General features: G+C 47.3%; 1 protein-coding gene across 2 annotated transcripts in view; it reads right to left on the bottom strand.

The window, feature by feature from the left end:
* PDPK1 (3-phosphoinositide dependent protein kinase 1) overlaps positions 1-16,537 on the bottom strand; it is an 82,562-nt gene that overhangs the window by 5,134 nt on the left and 60,891 nt on the right. For both annotated transcript variants that reach the window (XM_021715121.1, XM_008063243.1), the window contains 4 exons: positions 14,982-15,050; positions 14,639-14,735; positions 12,592-12,765; positions 8,312-8,529 (listed from right to left, as the gene is read on the bottom strand). In XM_021715121.1, coding sequence (XP_021570796.1) covers positions 8,312-8,529; positions 12,592-12,765; positions 14,639-14,735; positions 14,982-15,050 — 558 coding nt within the window. The remainder of the gene's footprint in view (positions 1-8,311; positions 8,530-12,591; positions 12,766-14,638; positions 14,736-14,981; positions 15,051-16,537) is intronic.

The following is a 16,537-nucleotide window of genomic DNA, read 5'->3' as shown; positions in this document are numbered from 1 at the left end:
GGGAGACACCTGTTATCAACAAGGGGGCCTGAATGAAGCATATTTGTATACCTAACCCTTAACTGTACCCTACAATATCAAAATAAAAAATATTGATAAATTAAAAAAAAAAAAAGACAGGTCACTCCAGAAGTAAGCCTATCCCAGAAGCACTTACTATCAAGTAAAGATCAGCAAGAACAATCAAGGGTAGACTTACTAATTATATTATATTAGAGACTCACTGTGGGGGGCCAAAGGTCACTCTGAGCCCAGGGTGATCAGAGCTCTCACAGGCCAGTAACCTCAGGGCCCTGAATTCTGCATTACCGGGGAAGCCCAACATGCAGCAAGAAAGAAGGAGAGAGGTGGCCTCACAGTGTTTCCATCCTCAGCGCTCATCCCATACCGGAGTAAGTGCCATGAAAGTTGATGGGAGAGGCCATTCAAACATCAACTCCAACCAGAGAAGAACTAGAGAAACAGATGTCGGTGTATCCCTCAAGATGAAAGCACAAGAAGTCACCCAACGCTGAGCACTGGACACAACTCCAGGCACACAAAAGCCCATGATAACAAGCTGACATGGGGAAGGGTCTCCAGCTGGCACGGCCACCAAGGGCCAGCACCTGCACTCCGCAGAGCAACCATGAAGTGCTGTGGAAGGCCTGAAACTCAACGGAAAGCTGAACAAAGGACACAAACTGGAAATCCTAAAGAGGAATTAGTTGACACAAAACAGTCTCAATGGCCCTACGTAAAGAAACTGAATCAGCCAGGCTCAGTGGCTCAGCCTGTAATCCCGTGCCTTTGGGAGGCTGAGGTGAGTGGATTGCCTGAGCCCGCGGGTTCGAGACCCGCCTAGGCAGCGAGACCTCATCTCTCCAATAAATAAACAAAAAATCAGCTGGGCGTGGTAGCGCATGCCTGTAATTCTGGCTAATTGAAAGGCTGAGGCAGAAGGATCACTGGAGCCCGGCAGGTTCGAGGCTGCGGTGGCCGGGAGCGGCCACTGCACTCCAGTCTGGGCAACAGAGTGAGACTCCAACTCCAAAAAAAAAAAAAAAAAAAGAAACTGAATTGTGCCCCACTCTTCACAGCTCCCATGGGTTCCCTGGGGTGCGGGTGTGGACACTGCAGGAGTGTGTTCTAGTCTGCACCGAAAGCCCAAGATGAGGACTCACTGACAAAGCAACTTGGAAATATGCACTGAGAACTAAGCTCGCTTCCAGAAATTCATCCTGACAAAGAAAAGAAACAAAGATGAGGAGCAGAGAAGCTCACAGCACTATTCTTCGTACCATTGACACTGACGGCCTATCAGCAGTTCAGTGACAGAACATCCCAGGACCACAGAGGAGCAGGCAAGGACCCCACTGACCGGCACCAGGTCCTCCACTTGCTCGCTCAGTCAGGCGCTGCCCCCACCTTTGCCAGCATAGCCCGCAGGTGAAAAGGACCCATTCTGCTGTGGCCAGGAATTAGAACAGAGGGCATGGGCAGAGACAAGTCAATTAAGCTTCCATTATGAGCATAAACAGAGTCCATCGTCTAGTTAGTTAGCCAGTTAGCTTACAACAGATTACAAGTTATCAACTTTGAAGAGTTGAAGTACTTAAAAGAATTATCTTGATTTTTTACTTCAAAAAGTCAACCCCCACTCTCCTGAAGAAAACCCCAGCCCTAAGACCCTGTTTCTCTCTGGCAGGTGGGATTTAGAGCCAAGAATAAACCTAAGTTGGAGCCATGACTAAATACTCAGCCTCCCTCTCACACACAGCATCTTAGACAATGACATCTCTCCCACCTCCTCACAGATGAGGACTCAAGGGCTGAGGAAATCACCCACATCATTCATAAAATCCTCTTTTCGGATTCCAAAGCTGGGGGTCCTGCCTCCTCCCTGCCACCCTTCACCCACCCCAATAAGACCCCAAAGAGACCATTTTTAAGAATCCAAGCCCACAGCATCCCTCCCAACCGCCCCCGAGCCCCAACAAGGCTGCTGGAGCTCAGCTGTGGCTTTTCTGCCACCTCAGGAGGCTCTCCAGACACAGCTGGCTCCGGGGTGAGGGAGGACCCTGTGGTGGCGGCTGACAGGCCCCTGCTTTGTTCTGGCCAGCTCTCCAGTCTTCAGACCACAGCAGCCACTTATGCTCATACACTTTGTGAAGGACCCTAAGTTTTATATTGCTTAATATGTACTGTTTGGGATATTAAAACTGAGACATCACGTGGCGGCATGCATCTGTAGTCCTAGCTACTCGGGAGGCTGGGATGAAAGGATCGTCCGAGCCCAGGGGGTCGAGGCTGCGGTGAGCCATGATCATGCTACTGCACAACAGCCTAGGTGACCAAGTGAGATCCCGACTCAAAAACAAACATCTTCAAATTCTCACTTAATTCATTACAAGTCTATAAAGACCATTACATATTAATATAAAAAACCTATTATTTTTTTGTTTTGAGTTGGGGTCTCACTCTGTCACCCAATCTGGAGTACAGTGGCATGATCATGGCTCACCACAGCCTCAACCTTCTGAGCTTAGGTGATCCTTCTACCTCAGCCTCTCAAGTACCTGTGCCACCATGCCTGGAAAATTTTTGATTTTCTTTCTTTGTGCAGACGAGGTCTCACCATGTTGTCCAAACTGGTCTTGAACTCCTGGGCTCAAGCGATCCTCCTGCCTTGGCCTCCCAAATTGCTGGGATTATAGCCACAACTACCAGCATAATTTATTTTAAAAATAACTGTTTTCCAAAACAAAATAATTAAGGAGAAGAGTAGCACTGCCATACATTTTGCCAGTCTCTCTAGTGTTTGGCTTTTGAGAAGACAGCTGGACTCTCCCAGCCATCTGTGCCTTTGCCCTGCTGTGATATGTTTAGGTGAAAGGACAGGAAAAACAGCCAGCCTTATTCAGATAAATATTTGGAAAAGAGAGAAGTATTCTAATAGCCTGTTTAGATATTTCTTCTTTGCTACTACACCACAACTCAACAGTGGTAGTTTCTTAAAGGTTAGTTGTAATATGAAATCTGAGTTCATAACAATGAATTTTTCATAGACTGTGACATTAAAATCCATTGATCTATCTTACACCTTGAATGGATCTTTTACCCTTACATGATTTTATATTGCCACACATTGGTCATCTGGAAAATATTGGTTTGCTAAGTTATGTAAAGCTTCCAAATTCTTGAGGCCAAGAATACAAGACCAGCCTGGACAAAACAGCGAGGCCCCATTTCATTCAACAGATGAAGTCATTAATACCACTAAGTATGTCCTCAAAAATGTCTTTAAGTATTAGAAGGTGTCAAGTTCACAATGACAAATAAACTTTTCCAAAATTCTAGCTTTAACTTGAAGTTTTCAACTTTATCACTGGTATAAATTAGGGCAAGTTGCTTTCCTTGAAGTGACAGGCTCATTGCACTTATTATCAAGAAAAATGTTGTCCAGTCAGATGCAGTGGTTCACGCCTGTAATCCTAGCACTTTGGGAGGCAGAGACAAGAAGACTGACCGAGCCCAGGGGTTTGAGACCAGCCTGGGCAACTTGGTGAGACTTTGTCTCTACAACAAATCAAAATATCAACCAGGTGTAGTGGTGCATACCTGTAGTCCCAGCTATTTGGAAGGTTGAGGCAGAAGACTCATCTGAGCCCAACAGGTCAAGGCTGCTGTAGCCATAAGCATGCCACTGCATTCCAGCATGGGCTATAGAGTGAGATTCTGACTCAAAAAAAAAAAGAAAAAAAGAAAAATGTTGGCCAAACAGTCCAGTGTGCATAACTGCGGGTTTACCTGTCAGCCAGACTTCCCAGTAAGGATGGTGCCCCACACAGAGAGTGCACACCAACAGTCACACAAGCACTCCTCCTCGAGACAGCTGCCATGCTTGAGTTTTCAGTAAAAGTGCTTTCTGCATACTTCCCATTTCATCCTAAAGAGCACTAATAAAATTCGTAATTTTTAACAAATGCTCAGAAGTGAAACTGGCTTCTTTCCTTCTCTCTTCTTTCAAACAAGTGGCTGTGAAAACGTGATGCCATCCAGCACTGCTTGGTGCCTTAGCCTCCAGGTGTACTCAGAAGCCAGGAGTTCTACCCACCACGGCTTCTGCACCATCAGTGCAAATGAGAACACATCTGTTCCAGAACAAATCACGAGATTCAAACAAGTACTCCACACCTTGACTTAAGCACCATCTGTGCTTACTGCCAAACACTCAGGTAAAAGAACATCTTTGATCAGAAGTGGGGAATGAAGTCAAGCAACAAGTCCAGTCCTGCCTGCAGTCATCATTCATGAGGCAAAAGCACGACTCAGCAGCATAGATATTCACTCCCTCCAAAGAGGAATCTGCAGTTGCGTCTTGAATCCAGCAAGTTTCTAAACACTGTGGACCGTGGCAGTGCTGGAATGTCCAAGCATGAGGCAGTGTCATGGCCAGGGGCTTTTGTGTCCCACTATGGTGTGGCCTCTCCAGCCTCCACAACACAACTTGTAAGAGCTTCAGTGACTCTTTAATTTCTCGTCTGAAAAGTTGTAGCAAACAATGTTTGGCTTTTAAAGAGCTCATCACACATACATTTAAAATGTTCCTTTTGCTGGGCACAGTGGCTCACGCCTGTAAACCCAGCTACCAGAGAGATCAAAGCTGGAGGATCACTTGAGGCCAAGAATACAAGACCAGCCTGGACAAAACAGCGAGGCCCCATTTCATTCATAAATAAATAAACAAACAGAGTTCTTTTTATGTGTACAATATTCCTTTTAAATTAAAAACATTCTTTTATCTTTGAAACTCTGAATGATTGGTTCAAAATGACATCGCAACTTAACTGGCACTGTAATATGAGGTGAAGATGCCAGTTCACAGACACAAGCAGGCAAAGACTTAAGGTCTACACAGCCTGGGGAAAGATAGCTTCTGTCCTATTTTCATTTCAGAGTTTCAGCTTTCCCCAGTGTCTCTGAGCAGCTCTTCCTCCCGAAAACTGCTTGACAAGTCAGCTGCTTCCTTCAGCATCTATAGACTAAAATGGTACCTCTGTGGGCTGGGAAGATGCACCTTCTTCCTTTATCAATGACCCATATTTATATATGAAAAATGTATTATAGACTTTATTTTATAATAAAATATTAAAATCTAAAGTAGCCATTTCAGATAAAACTTATAAAAGTTTTTCAGATACCTTTTAGTATTTTTGCAAAATAAGTCAATAAAGTATACTTATTTCTTGTTGGGTTTTTTTGTTGTTGTTGCTGTTGTTTTTGAGTCGGAGTCTCACTCTGTTGCCCAGGCTGGAGTACCCAGGCGATCCTTCGCCTTAGCCTTCCAAGTGGCTGGAACTATAGGCGTGTGCTACCACACCCAGCTTATTTTTTGATTTATTGTAGAGACGAGGTCTCACCAAGCTGCCCAGGCTGGGCTCAAACCCCTGAGCTCAGGCAATCCTCTCACCTCAGCCTCCCAAAATGCTGGGATTACAAGGCTTGAGCCACCACGCCCAGTCTCTTGTTGGGTTTTTTTGTTGTTTGTTTGTTTGTTTGGAGTTGGGAGTCTCACTGTGCCCAGACTAAAGTGCAGTGGCACACTCACAGCCATCACAACCTCGACCTGCTGGGGTGAGGCAATCCTTCCACTTCAGCCTTCCAAGTAGCTGAACTATATTCCTTGTTGTACTTCTTCTATTTAGGCACAAGGAAAACTTAAGATTTCAAAGTAATCATTTAACTGATGATAAAAAGTTACAGAGATTACAGCAGGCATAACTGAAGAGCCACTACAAGCTCAGCAGAAATACTGAGAACTTAATCTCTAGAAATGCACATATTCATACCAAAAACCTACTACTCTACAAGAAAAGACAAAAGCATACACATTCCATTGGCCATCAAAATGACAATGTCCATCTTACAGCAGGAAGCTGCTGGAAATCTCCACTGAATACTTGCAGAGAATGAAAGTGAAAAAAGCAAATATCATCTAAGTATTATAAAAAAACCGTCCTAACTCAGGGACTCCATGGCCGCACACTGAGAACCATTGTTTTAAAGAGCAGAGTGTTTGAAGGACCTCCCACTGGCCAGATAAGAGATCCCACAAGCTTTTGGTACTCATCAATTTTCAAAATGGGTCTGAAACCTGGAGGAAAAGGGAAGAAAGCCCCGAATACAAAGGAAGCAGGCAGGAGGACATGAATCCTAACCCACTACCTGGTGCTCCACTGCCTGCCCAACACCAGGCTGAGATGCCATGGTGGACCCTAAGGCCCTCTAACAACAGCCTCGGGCAGAGAGGCACGGAGGCCTTCTGGGAGTCATCAAGGAGCTGAAATGCACACACACCTGCAGACAGAGCTTCTTGGCTGAGAAAGTGTTCCTGGCTGAGCCCATGGGCAGGACACAGCAGGCCCTTCTTGGAGATGCCAGCACACACAAGCCCAGGAAGCTCCCGCAAGGCCTGGCACACACCTGTTCGGAGCCATGTGGCCCAGCACTGCTCAGACTGTTCCACTCAAAAGTCCTTTTCTCCTACTCAGTACGTATTAATATCCCCAGCAATTACACTTTAGGAGAGCATGAGTTAAAGGGCAAGTTTGAACTTCCTACGGCTGTAGACTCTCTTTTTTTTGAGTCGCCCAGGCTGGAGTGCAGTGGCCACTCCCGGCCACCGCAGCCTCAACCTGCTGGGCTCCGGCGATCCTTCCGCCTCAACCTTCCAAGCAGCCAGAACTACAAGCGCGCACTACCACGCCCGGCTAATTTTTTTGATTTATTGTAGAGATGAGGTCTCGCCAAGTTGCCCAGGCAGGTCTCAAACCCATGGACTCAGGCAATTCACTCACCTTGGCCTCCCAAAGCGTGGGATTACAGGTTGGGCCACCGAGCCAGGCGGGCTATAGACTCTTTTTATTGGCCAACATTTTCTTTTTATCGAATTGGAGTCTCACTCTGTTGCGCAGGTTGGAATGCAGTGGCACATGCACAGCTACTGCAGCCTTGACCTGCTGGGCTCAGGTGATCCTTCCGCTCAAGCCTTCTAAGTAGCTGGAACTACAAGCATGCGCTACTATGCCTGGGTAATTTTTTTATTTATTGTAGAGACGAGGTCTCACCAAGTTGCCCAGGCTGGTCTCAAATCCATGAGCTCAGGCAAGCCTCTCACCTCAGCCTCCCAAAGTGCTGGGATTACAGGCTTGAGCCACTAGGCCCAGCCTTATACTGTTTTTCTAGAGACAAGAATTGCTGATGTACAGAGCCCTAGTCTTACCCACATGGTGTGGGGAGCAGCTCTCTCTCAAGTCTCCGGAGTCACACATGTCCTCTCTCCTGCCTGATCAGGCCCGCAAATCCTCCCCTGCCTTGTCCTTCCATCCCATCACACCTTCCTGTGAGGCTCCCTTCCCACTGCCTTGGGCTCCTCTTACGCAGAATGTAAAAGCATTAACATGCTTGAAGAAAATGCAGCTTAAAATATTACAGTAGGGAAGTCCTTCTCAACAGACTAAGATGGAAACCATAAAATAAAAATAGTGACAGGATGGACTTTGTAAGAATTTGCAACTTCCATACAAAACCACAGCAGCAACAGACAAACTGAAGAAAAATGCTTACAAAACTTACAATGACAAATATTCTTTAAATATGTGGCTCTTAAAAATCAATTTTAAAAAGATGTAAAACATTCAACAAAAAATAGTCACAGGACACAAAGTACCTCACAAAAAATAAACACAAATAGCCATGAATATAGACATCTACTCAATAAGAAAAAATGAATAAAAATTCACACAAGCCCACTTTTAGTGCATTGTAAAACTCACAGGCAGGAAAGACCACTGGAAACGCAAGTTCCTGGTGCCACTGGTACAACTCACTGGCCTTTTGAAAACATGCAAGCCCTCAGAATAGAACACATGCCACCCTAGAACCTGGGAAAAGCTATGGCACCAGATGAACCACAACAGCAAGACCTCACAGACACCCTACATCTCAGCGTAGGGCAACAGTTATTCAGATCACAGTGAATCCACATCCACATTCAGAAGGTCCACATGCCTGGCAGAGCAGGGAAGCCATCCACACCTTGCCCACCAGAGCACCAGATGTCGCAAACCCACTCATCCCCCAGGTCAGCTGCCTCCTAAACACCCACTTCCAGCTGTGCCTTGAGGGTCCTCCTTTGCCGAGTGTCCAAGGCAGCCATGGGAGGCAGCGATAAGGCCAATACGCCCCCCCATAGGTGCTCAGAGCGGCTCCCATCCCCACATGTTCACACTGCATTTCCAAGAGTATCCTTATGTCTGTAAAGTCTTACCAAGGATTTCCACCAGCCTGTTTCTCCAATAATAACCTCTTCTCATCTTCGGAAAATTGTAAGTCCAGTTCAAAAGAATTAGTGTCCAAATCATGGATGTACTGCTCTATGTTGCTGCCTGATCTCTGGGGCAGGCCTGTGTCCGAGGCAGAGAAGGAGTGGGAGGAGGAGGAGGATGACACCTGCATACAGCCAAACTGGCTCAGGAGATTGTCGTACTGCAGAGAAAAAGGAAAAGTGAAATGTGTACCTTAGCTTGCTGTGTCTGTGGTCCAAAGACCCACACCCACTTCCTGGCACTGCTGCCCTCACACCCAGTGAGCTCACACATGCCACAGCACAAGGTCCACTGCTTCTTCTGGCAAGTGTGGGCAGCTCTGATTCTCTTCCACTGGACATCCAGCCACTAAAACCAAGGCCCAGCTGGTTCTTGCCTGGATGGGCCCCTCTTCTGATGGGCCCCTCTTCTGATGGGAACAGGGGCCAGAGAAGGGCTAAACCTCAATCTTCATCTCCAGCAATGGGGGACCTGAAACCCTTACCCTACACAGTATCGACAGGGCAACAACCTATGAGTAGCTATCTCTTCAAGTCTCAGTATTGCCCCTTGAAGGTGAGGGACTGTGATGCCTGCTGGGAAGGGAATGCACCAGAGGATCCTCCTTCCCAAGAAGGCTTGGTGGCATGCTCTGCCACACTCAGGCTGGGCTGGGTGCCCTCCTCTTTTGGTTCTGGTGTCTTACCTGTCTGAATCTGTGGTAGGCACTAGATATTTTGATTTGACTAACCGCATTCAATTTAAAATTTAAAAAATTTCCTTTTAATCTCAGCTAAGATTAACTGAACTTAATAGAGATAAAGCTACACGTTATTCTAGCAAAAACTAAACAGTGAATTACTCACAAATGTGCCGAATGGGCAGAGCCTGCATACTAACACACTCCTGAAGCCACTGACGGGGCCGGAGAACCCCAGCAGAGTTGGTCAGTTATGGCCATCTCAGACAGTCATCCTCCCAAGCTGCAGGCCCCACATGAGCCCTCTGAAGTCAAGGACAAGGGAGGAAAAAAAGATACCACCAGCAACAGCTGAGATCAGTGTAGCATGTCCTTTCAAGATCCCTGGGTCTCCAGAAGAAGGACTTTGGCTACACCCACAGAGGGCAAGCAATCTACAGTCCTAGCCTCCTCTGCACATGTAAGATGAGCATGTTCCCCTGTGTGCTCACCCTCCTGCAGCCACACAGCAGGCCCAGACAGCAGCCCCAGCCCTGCCCTGTTGTTTGGCAGTTGGGAGTGATTCCAGCAGAGTCCCTGGTGCATTTTCTGTGTCTCCTCTCAAGGCTCACACACAATGCTGCCTCAGTATGGTGTCTCAGTAATTACAGAGGTACCCACAATGTTTACAATGTTTTACAGAGATATCCAGGGTCACACCATGGCAACCGTTACCATCGTCCTCATTTCTGACATGGGAAAACTGAGGCTCAAAAACTGGCCCAAGGGCAACTCACTTTTGGATCCCCTCTCACTGCTGTGAGCTTTCCTATCTTCTAATAAACTCTGACTTAAAAAAAAAAAACTGGCCCAAGCTCACACCCTGCTGGCCAACACTCAACTCACAACCAGCCTTCTATGTCTGCAACACAGTGCTACCTTCTGTGACGGCTGCTCGCTGACTGCCACAAGCACCGCCTTCTTGGCCACTCCTCCCTCTTGAGGCGTCAGTGTATGGCCCCCCACGAAAAGCTCCAGATACTCTGCCCTATGCTCCACCCTCCTCCCCTCAGCAGCACCCAGTGCAGACCAAGTCTGGAAAGGACAAAGGGGCCCCCCGGACTGGAGCAAGGTACCTGCTGGTGGGTAGAGTGCAACTGCCCACCTCTGCTGGCCTGCATGGACCCTTCCTCCAAAGAGTGCCTGCCTCACTCAGCTCGCCCAGCTCCAGCATTGCTGAGTCCAAAGACAAGCATCACTATCGGTCGCAAGAGCAAATAAAGTGCCTGCTCTCCTCACATCTAAACAGGAGTAAATGACTGCTGTCAACTTCTCCCCTGGGGCAGAAGCCCCTTCCTGCTAAAGAGGAGTCAGCTTCTCAGAGCCTCTAGGATGAAGCCACTCCCTCCAGGAAGTACTGCCCACACCTGCCCCACAGGGAGGCAGCGCTGCCCAGTAGGCTTTCTTGACACCTTTCCAGGTCAGTGTCTTTTCCAACTCATTAGCCATCCGAATGTGGGTTTGCTCTGGGAGTTCTCCACCTGGACACACTCCAAGACTTTCAAAACACATTGAAAAGCTGGAGATGAGCCACCTAGCAGTCAGCTGCTAGCACACAGAGCCTGCCTGCAGACAGCAGCCAGAGCTTATTGTAGCAAGAGCCCAGAGTGCTCAAGAGGTGCAGACAAAGCAGGCTGCAGAGACACAGGTGTACACACATGCACACACAGGCACACACACACACTCACACCTACGCCAAGAGGAGGTCCTGGGTACTAAGACTGGAGATACCTGGAGTCTATGGGGCTCCTTCAGAGTTTAGCTACCTCTCTAGGAGTGATGAGGAACAGGGTAAAAAGCCCACAGACTAAACTGCCCCTGCCAGTCCCAGGCACAACTTCTGCAGGCACTGCAAACCAAGCAGGGAGGGCACTGCAGCTCTTGCCAGCTGTGACCTAAGAATGTCATCCAGGAGCACCTGGGGTGGCATACAAGGTGGGACGTGAGGGCTCTTGGCCCCCAGGGCTGAGTCCTCTACAGTCTGCACACTGCAAAAGCCACGGGAGACCATGGAGGTCAGCACTGACTGCTCACCAAGACTGGTTCCCTACAAGTTTGGGCACAAAGGGGACTTGAGGACAAAGTAGGGGATTGTACAGTAGGCAGGAGACATAGGGAACATCTGATCCTCAGGAGGTGATACCAGTAGGAAGTTCATTTTAGCTTTATATAAAATCTAGAATTCCTTTGTCAACAAAAGTAGAAATCCACACACAGTAATTGGTTAAACTAAGCCAGGGTGACAATTCACACCAGAAAAATGAATATCAGTGATAAAAATGTTAAAATCACCAGGTGTGCAATAACTCATGCCTTTAAACCCAGAACTTTGGGAGGCAGAAGCAAGAGGACTGCCTGAACCCAGGGGTTTGAGGCCAGCCTGGGCAACGTGGCAAGACCTTGTCTCTACAATAAGTCAAAAAATTAGCTGAGCTTGTGGTAGTTCCAGCTACCTGGAAGGCTGAGGCTGAAGGATTGCGTGAGCCCAGCAGGTTGAGGCTATGGAGGTCATGAGTGTGCCACTGAACTCCAGCCTGGGTGACAGAGTGACATTCCAACTCAAAATTTTAAAATAAATAAATAAATAACTGTTAAAACCATGCTTAAATATCAGGGGGACATGGTGGAGATGGTAAGAAGCTCAGGTGAAACAAGACTGAAAGTGGGTGATGGTGCCCTGTAACTCATGACACCGCCTGTCCCTCTTGTACATGGTTCACACTCTCCACAATAAAAAAAAGTTTTAAAAACAGGGCCAAGTACAATGGTTCACAACTGTAATCTCAGCACTTTGGAAGACGAGGAGGGAGAATTGCCCGAGCCCAGGAATTCGAGAATAGCCTAGGCAACAGAGTGAAACCTCATCTCTATTTAAGAAAAAAAAAGGGGGTATATTTAAGGCCTGGTGGCTACAGTCAAGTCTCAGGAGACAAGGGGCTTGAGGGCCAGTGCCCATGACATCCAGGGCCGGGTGCTACACCCCTTACACTGGGCAGTTGCTGCTCCTACTAAGATTGAAGCGGACAGTGTCCACTGTACTCCTCCAAACGCCATGTCCCAAAAGCCTAAAAAAAGCACCCAGGGTTTCTGTTGGGAAAAAAAGCAGTGTTCCAGAATGTCTCAGACACATAGTTACATAGTCACCAAGCCAAAGCAGATACCAATAGACCCAGCAGAGGCTCCTGGCCCAAGAGCCTGGGAACACATGCAAAGTGCTCGATGTCCTGCTCCAGCTCTAGCCTTTGGATGAAAAATCACTTTGACTCACAGCTGATGAAACGAGAAAAGGAAATTAGCCTACCCAGGGCCTCAGTGGCCACGGTCTCAGCAACAAAGTGTTCAACCACCAACAGGCCTACCACAGTGACTCAGACATCTTCCCCTTTTAGCCACACATCACACACGGGGCACAGGGCATGAATCCCCATGCAGAGCCAAGTTGGTAAAGCACAACTGGCAGGACGCACCTCTGCCTGACCACCCCTGGTGCCCCAAGTGGCTTACGTTGCCATAGCAGTCCTCGTCATCTTCCGACATCGCTGGTAAGTAAGCAGTGAGCTTCGGGGGTGTCTGCTGATGTAGATTCTCCCACGTGATGGACTCAAAGAATGGATGAGCTTTCAGAGGTTCATATCCTTCCATCTCTTCACAGCCTAACCGCTTTGTGGCATCTAAGACCTTAAATAACAGTCAAGACAATCACTGTAGGGGTTAAAATGTAATTCTGACTAAAAAAACCTAATTTTGAGTAATTCCTTTCAATTCTCAGTATCTCTCAGAAAGAGGAGGGGCATCTGACCCATCCCTCCAGCCCACCCACCCTCACAAAGACCAGGGATGACCGAAGCACGCTCTGGGATTCCTGTGACGGCTCTCAAGGCTCCGTTCCTTTTCCCAACACAGGCAAAAAATGAATCTCATCCTCAAAGTAAAACGACTGGAAGGCTGAGGCAGAAGGATCACCTGAGCCCAGCAGGTCAAGGTCGTGATGGCCATGAGTGTGCCACTGCACTCCAGCCTGGGTGACAGAGTGAGACTCCAACTCAAAAATAAGTAGATAGATAGATAGATAGATAGATAGATAGATAGATAGATAGATAAATGACTAGCAGCAAGCATTCTTTAAAAATATACAGTAAAATCTTAAAACAACAAAAATATGTACTAATTAGCTTTAACAACAAAAAGAACGAAAGGTCGGGACAGCAAACTCTTGGAGACATGAAGTAACAGGATCCCTATCTCTCTCAAAGGCTACAGAGCTGTCTCCTCCAGAGACTGAGCTGTGCCCATTATACCCTCAAGAAGATCGAGCCTACACCCCCACCAGGGAGAAAGACACAGGTGGGAAGAGCAGGCTGTGGTGGTACCCAACGACCCTGGGGCCCTACACGGAAAGAAGCAGGACTAGCTGGGCATGGTAGCTCGAGCCTGTAATCCCAGGTCTTTGGGAGGCAGAGGCAAGAGGACTGCCTAAGCCCAGGGGTTTGAGATCAGTCTGGGCAACTTGGTGAGATCCCGTCTCTACAGTAAATCAAAAAATTAGGCTGGGCTCAGTGGTTCAACCTGTAATCCCAGCACTTTGGGAGGCTAAGGCGAGTGGATTGCCTGAGCCCGCGGGCAACTTGGAGAGACCTCGTCTCTTACAATAAATCAAAAATTAGCTGGGCGTGGTAGCACGCACCTGTAGTTTTGACTACTTGGAAGGCTGAAGTGGAAGAATCATCGGAGCCCAGTAGGTCGACACTGGGGTGGCCGTGAGCGTGTCACTGTACTCTAGCCTGGGCGAGAGAGTGAGATTCTCACTCAAAAAAAAATAATAATAATAAAAATAAATACATAATTAGCTGGGTGTGGTGGCATGTGCCTGTGGTTCCAGCTACTTGGAAGGCTGAGGTGAAAGGTTCACTTGAATCCTGCTGGTCGAGGCTGCAGTGGCTGTGAGGGTGCCACCGCACTCCAGCCTGGGCAATGGAGTGAGACTCCTACATTTAAGAAGGGAAAAAAAAAAAAAAAGCAGGACTGATCTAGCTCCCAGAGAATCAAGGTAAGGGAAAAAGCCTAGAGTCAAAAGCATACCAGGGTCAAAGACACTTCAGTGTCTAGAATATAAACAGATATACCTTCCCCCAGGTAAATCTTTCTCTTTGCTGTTTTACCTGGGTTGATCCTTAAAATCTTCATGTAGCAGACTGTGAAGCTGACATTTACAGATGTCATTGAGTAGGGTCTACAGCACTGTAATAAACCCAGTCACTCCAGCATCAGTGATATAAAATGCTATGTAATGCTGATGAGCAAAATAATACAATAATCTCCTGTCTTATTTTTATTATTCCTAATACAGTAATCTCCTGTCAAGAATAAGGCATTCAGAAATTAAAAAGGACTTATAATGAGATGAGATATAATTATCTACACTCACTATTAACTCCCCCAAAAAACACCATTTTCTTAAACACATGTGCCTCCAGGGAAGTGCCTCTGAACCTTCATTCAGAGGGAGTGGCTGCCAGATCATCTTACCAGAAGGAAAATTCAAGATAGTTACCAAAAGTTTTTCCACGAGATCTCTTGCCTTAGGGAAGAATTTTTCTGGAAAGTCATATTCCAATTTAATGATCTTCTGAAATATAAGATATTCATTTCTGTAAAATTAAAAAACAAAGTCATCCCAGGCGGGCTCCTCCACCTTCACACACAGGGGTGAGTACTGCACCCCACCTCCCCATCTTATAGAGCCACAGACAGACCCCTGGCCGGGCACACTCCTGCATCACCACCCAAGTCCCTCTCCTGGATGGACACAGCCCTCCCACCTCCCATGAGGAGCCTTGGGTCCCAGTAGGGTGCACTTCAGCAGGCCCAGAGGCCTAGGAAATACCATTCCTTACCCGGCACGGAACGGGGGAAGTCCTGCCACAAGCTGGTATATTATGCATCCAAGAGCCCAAAGGTCTGAACTTTAAGGTGGGGAAAAAGAAATGGCATTTGTAAATTTAAGTGACAAGCACAGTTTATTTTCCATTCTGCCTGTCTATACCACCCCAGTGTTGCCTCCAATGCACTTCTGTCCTTTAGGAAACAGTTAGATGTGAAGGTGATGCCCTCTGGAGAAGCCTCCCTGGGGCCTGGGCCAAGGTGTCTGCACACAGCAGGCACCAATGTTATTCAGCTGCCCCGAAGCTTTGCCACTTCCAACAGGAGTTTAAAATGTTCACACATGCCCATCTCATCTTGAAGCATAGCAGAGCTCACTTCTGACACCATGCTGCTGCAGACGGGGCAGAGGATGAGGGTTAAAGAAGAGGCTAACACTGTTCCAGTAAGATAGCAGTGAGAGCTGATGGAAAGTACCCTCCTGTCAGTGTCCAGGAGGAACAAGGGGGAAGGGGAAAGAAAGGGGAAGAAAGGGGAGGGTGGGCTGGAGGGCTCGCCCAAGTCTGGGGCAGAAAGGTGCAGCTCAGCCAAAATGCAGGCTCTCCCCTGGCCAACTCAGCACTCAGGAGGACAGGTACAGATTCAAGCACACCAAGAAGCCCAACCAAACCATCCAGGATGACACAAAACAGGCTTCTTTCTCCTCCACTGGACTCCACTGCCCAAGGCCATGCCCCTCCTTTATACATGTTTTAATTATCCATTTTAAAAGAAACACACACAGTCATAGAAAAGAATGAAATCATGTCCTCTGCAGCAACATGGGTGGAGCTAGAGATCATAATCCTAAGTGAATTGACTCAGAAACAGAAAACCAAACACCGTGTGTTCTCACTCATATATGGGAGCTAAATGGTCACAAAGATGGAAATAAAGACACCGGGGACATCAATAAGGGGAGAAGGGAGGGGAGTTAGGTTCAGAAACTATGTACAGGGCCTGATGGTCACTATCTGAGACCCTGAGACCCAATCCCTCCCACTATACAATATGTCCATGTCACGAACACACATGTGTATCCACTGAATCTAAAATGAAATAAAAATGATTTCAACTGGGAAAAAAAAAACCACATACTACACTTCCAGATCTCCATAAGTCACGTCCAGCACATAAGAGCTAGGCTTCCCATGTGTCCTCAGCCACCAGGGACACAGAGGGCTGCCCCTCATCCAATATCCTGGCTCTGCCCTCACTGACCCTCCTCTCCCACAGTGCCAGGTCCAGAGTTCACAGTCTAGGTCACTATACTCAATAGATGTTGATTGAATAAGGTTAAAAAACCCAAAACTAACAAGCCTGGAGACGGTGAAGATGCCCAAGTTTAATTTTTCAGAGCATACTGCCATCATGTTTGTTCCCATGGCTCCACCTCACAAATAGTTTTTTTTTAAAGCGAAGATGCCCAAGTTTAATTTTTCAGAGCATACTGCCATCATGTTTGTCCCCATGGCTCCACCTCACAAATAGTTTTTTTTTAAAGCTCAGAAACACAGAACTGCCATCTTCA

Source organism: Carlito syrichta, unplaced genomic scaffold (assembly GCF_000164805.1).
Source record: "Carlito syrichta isolate Samal-C Ts95f unplaced genomic scaffold, Tarsius_syrichta-2.0.1 Scaffold306686, whole genome shotgun sequence".
NCBI classification, from domain to species: domain Eukaryota; kingdom Metazoa; phylum Chordata; class Mammalia; order Primates; family Tarsiidae; genus Carlito; species Carlito syrichta.
This window is presented reverse-complemented; position numbering and strand designations above follow the sequence as displayed.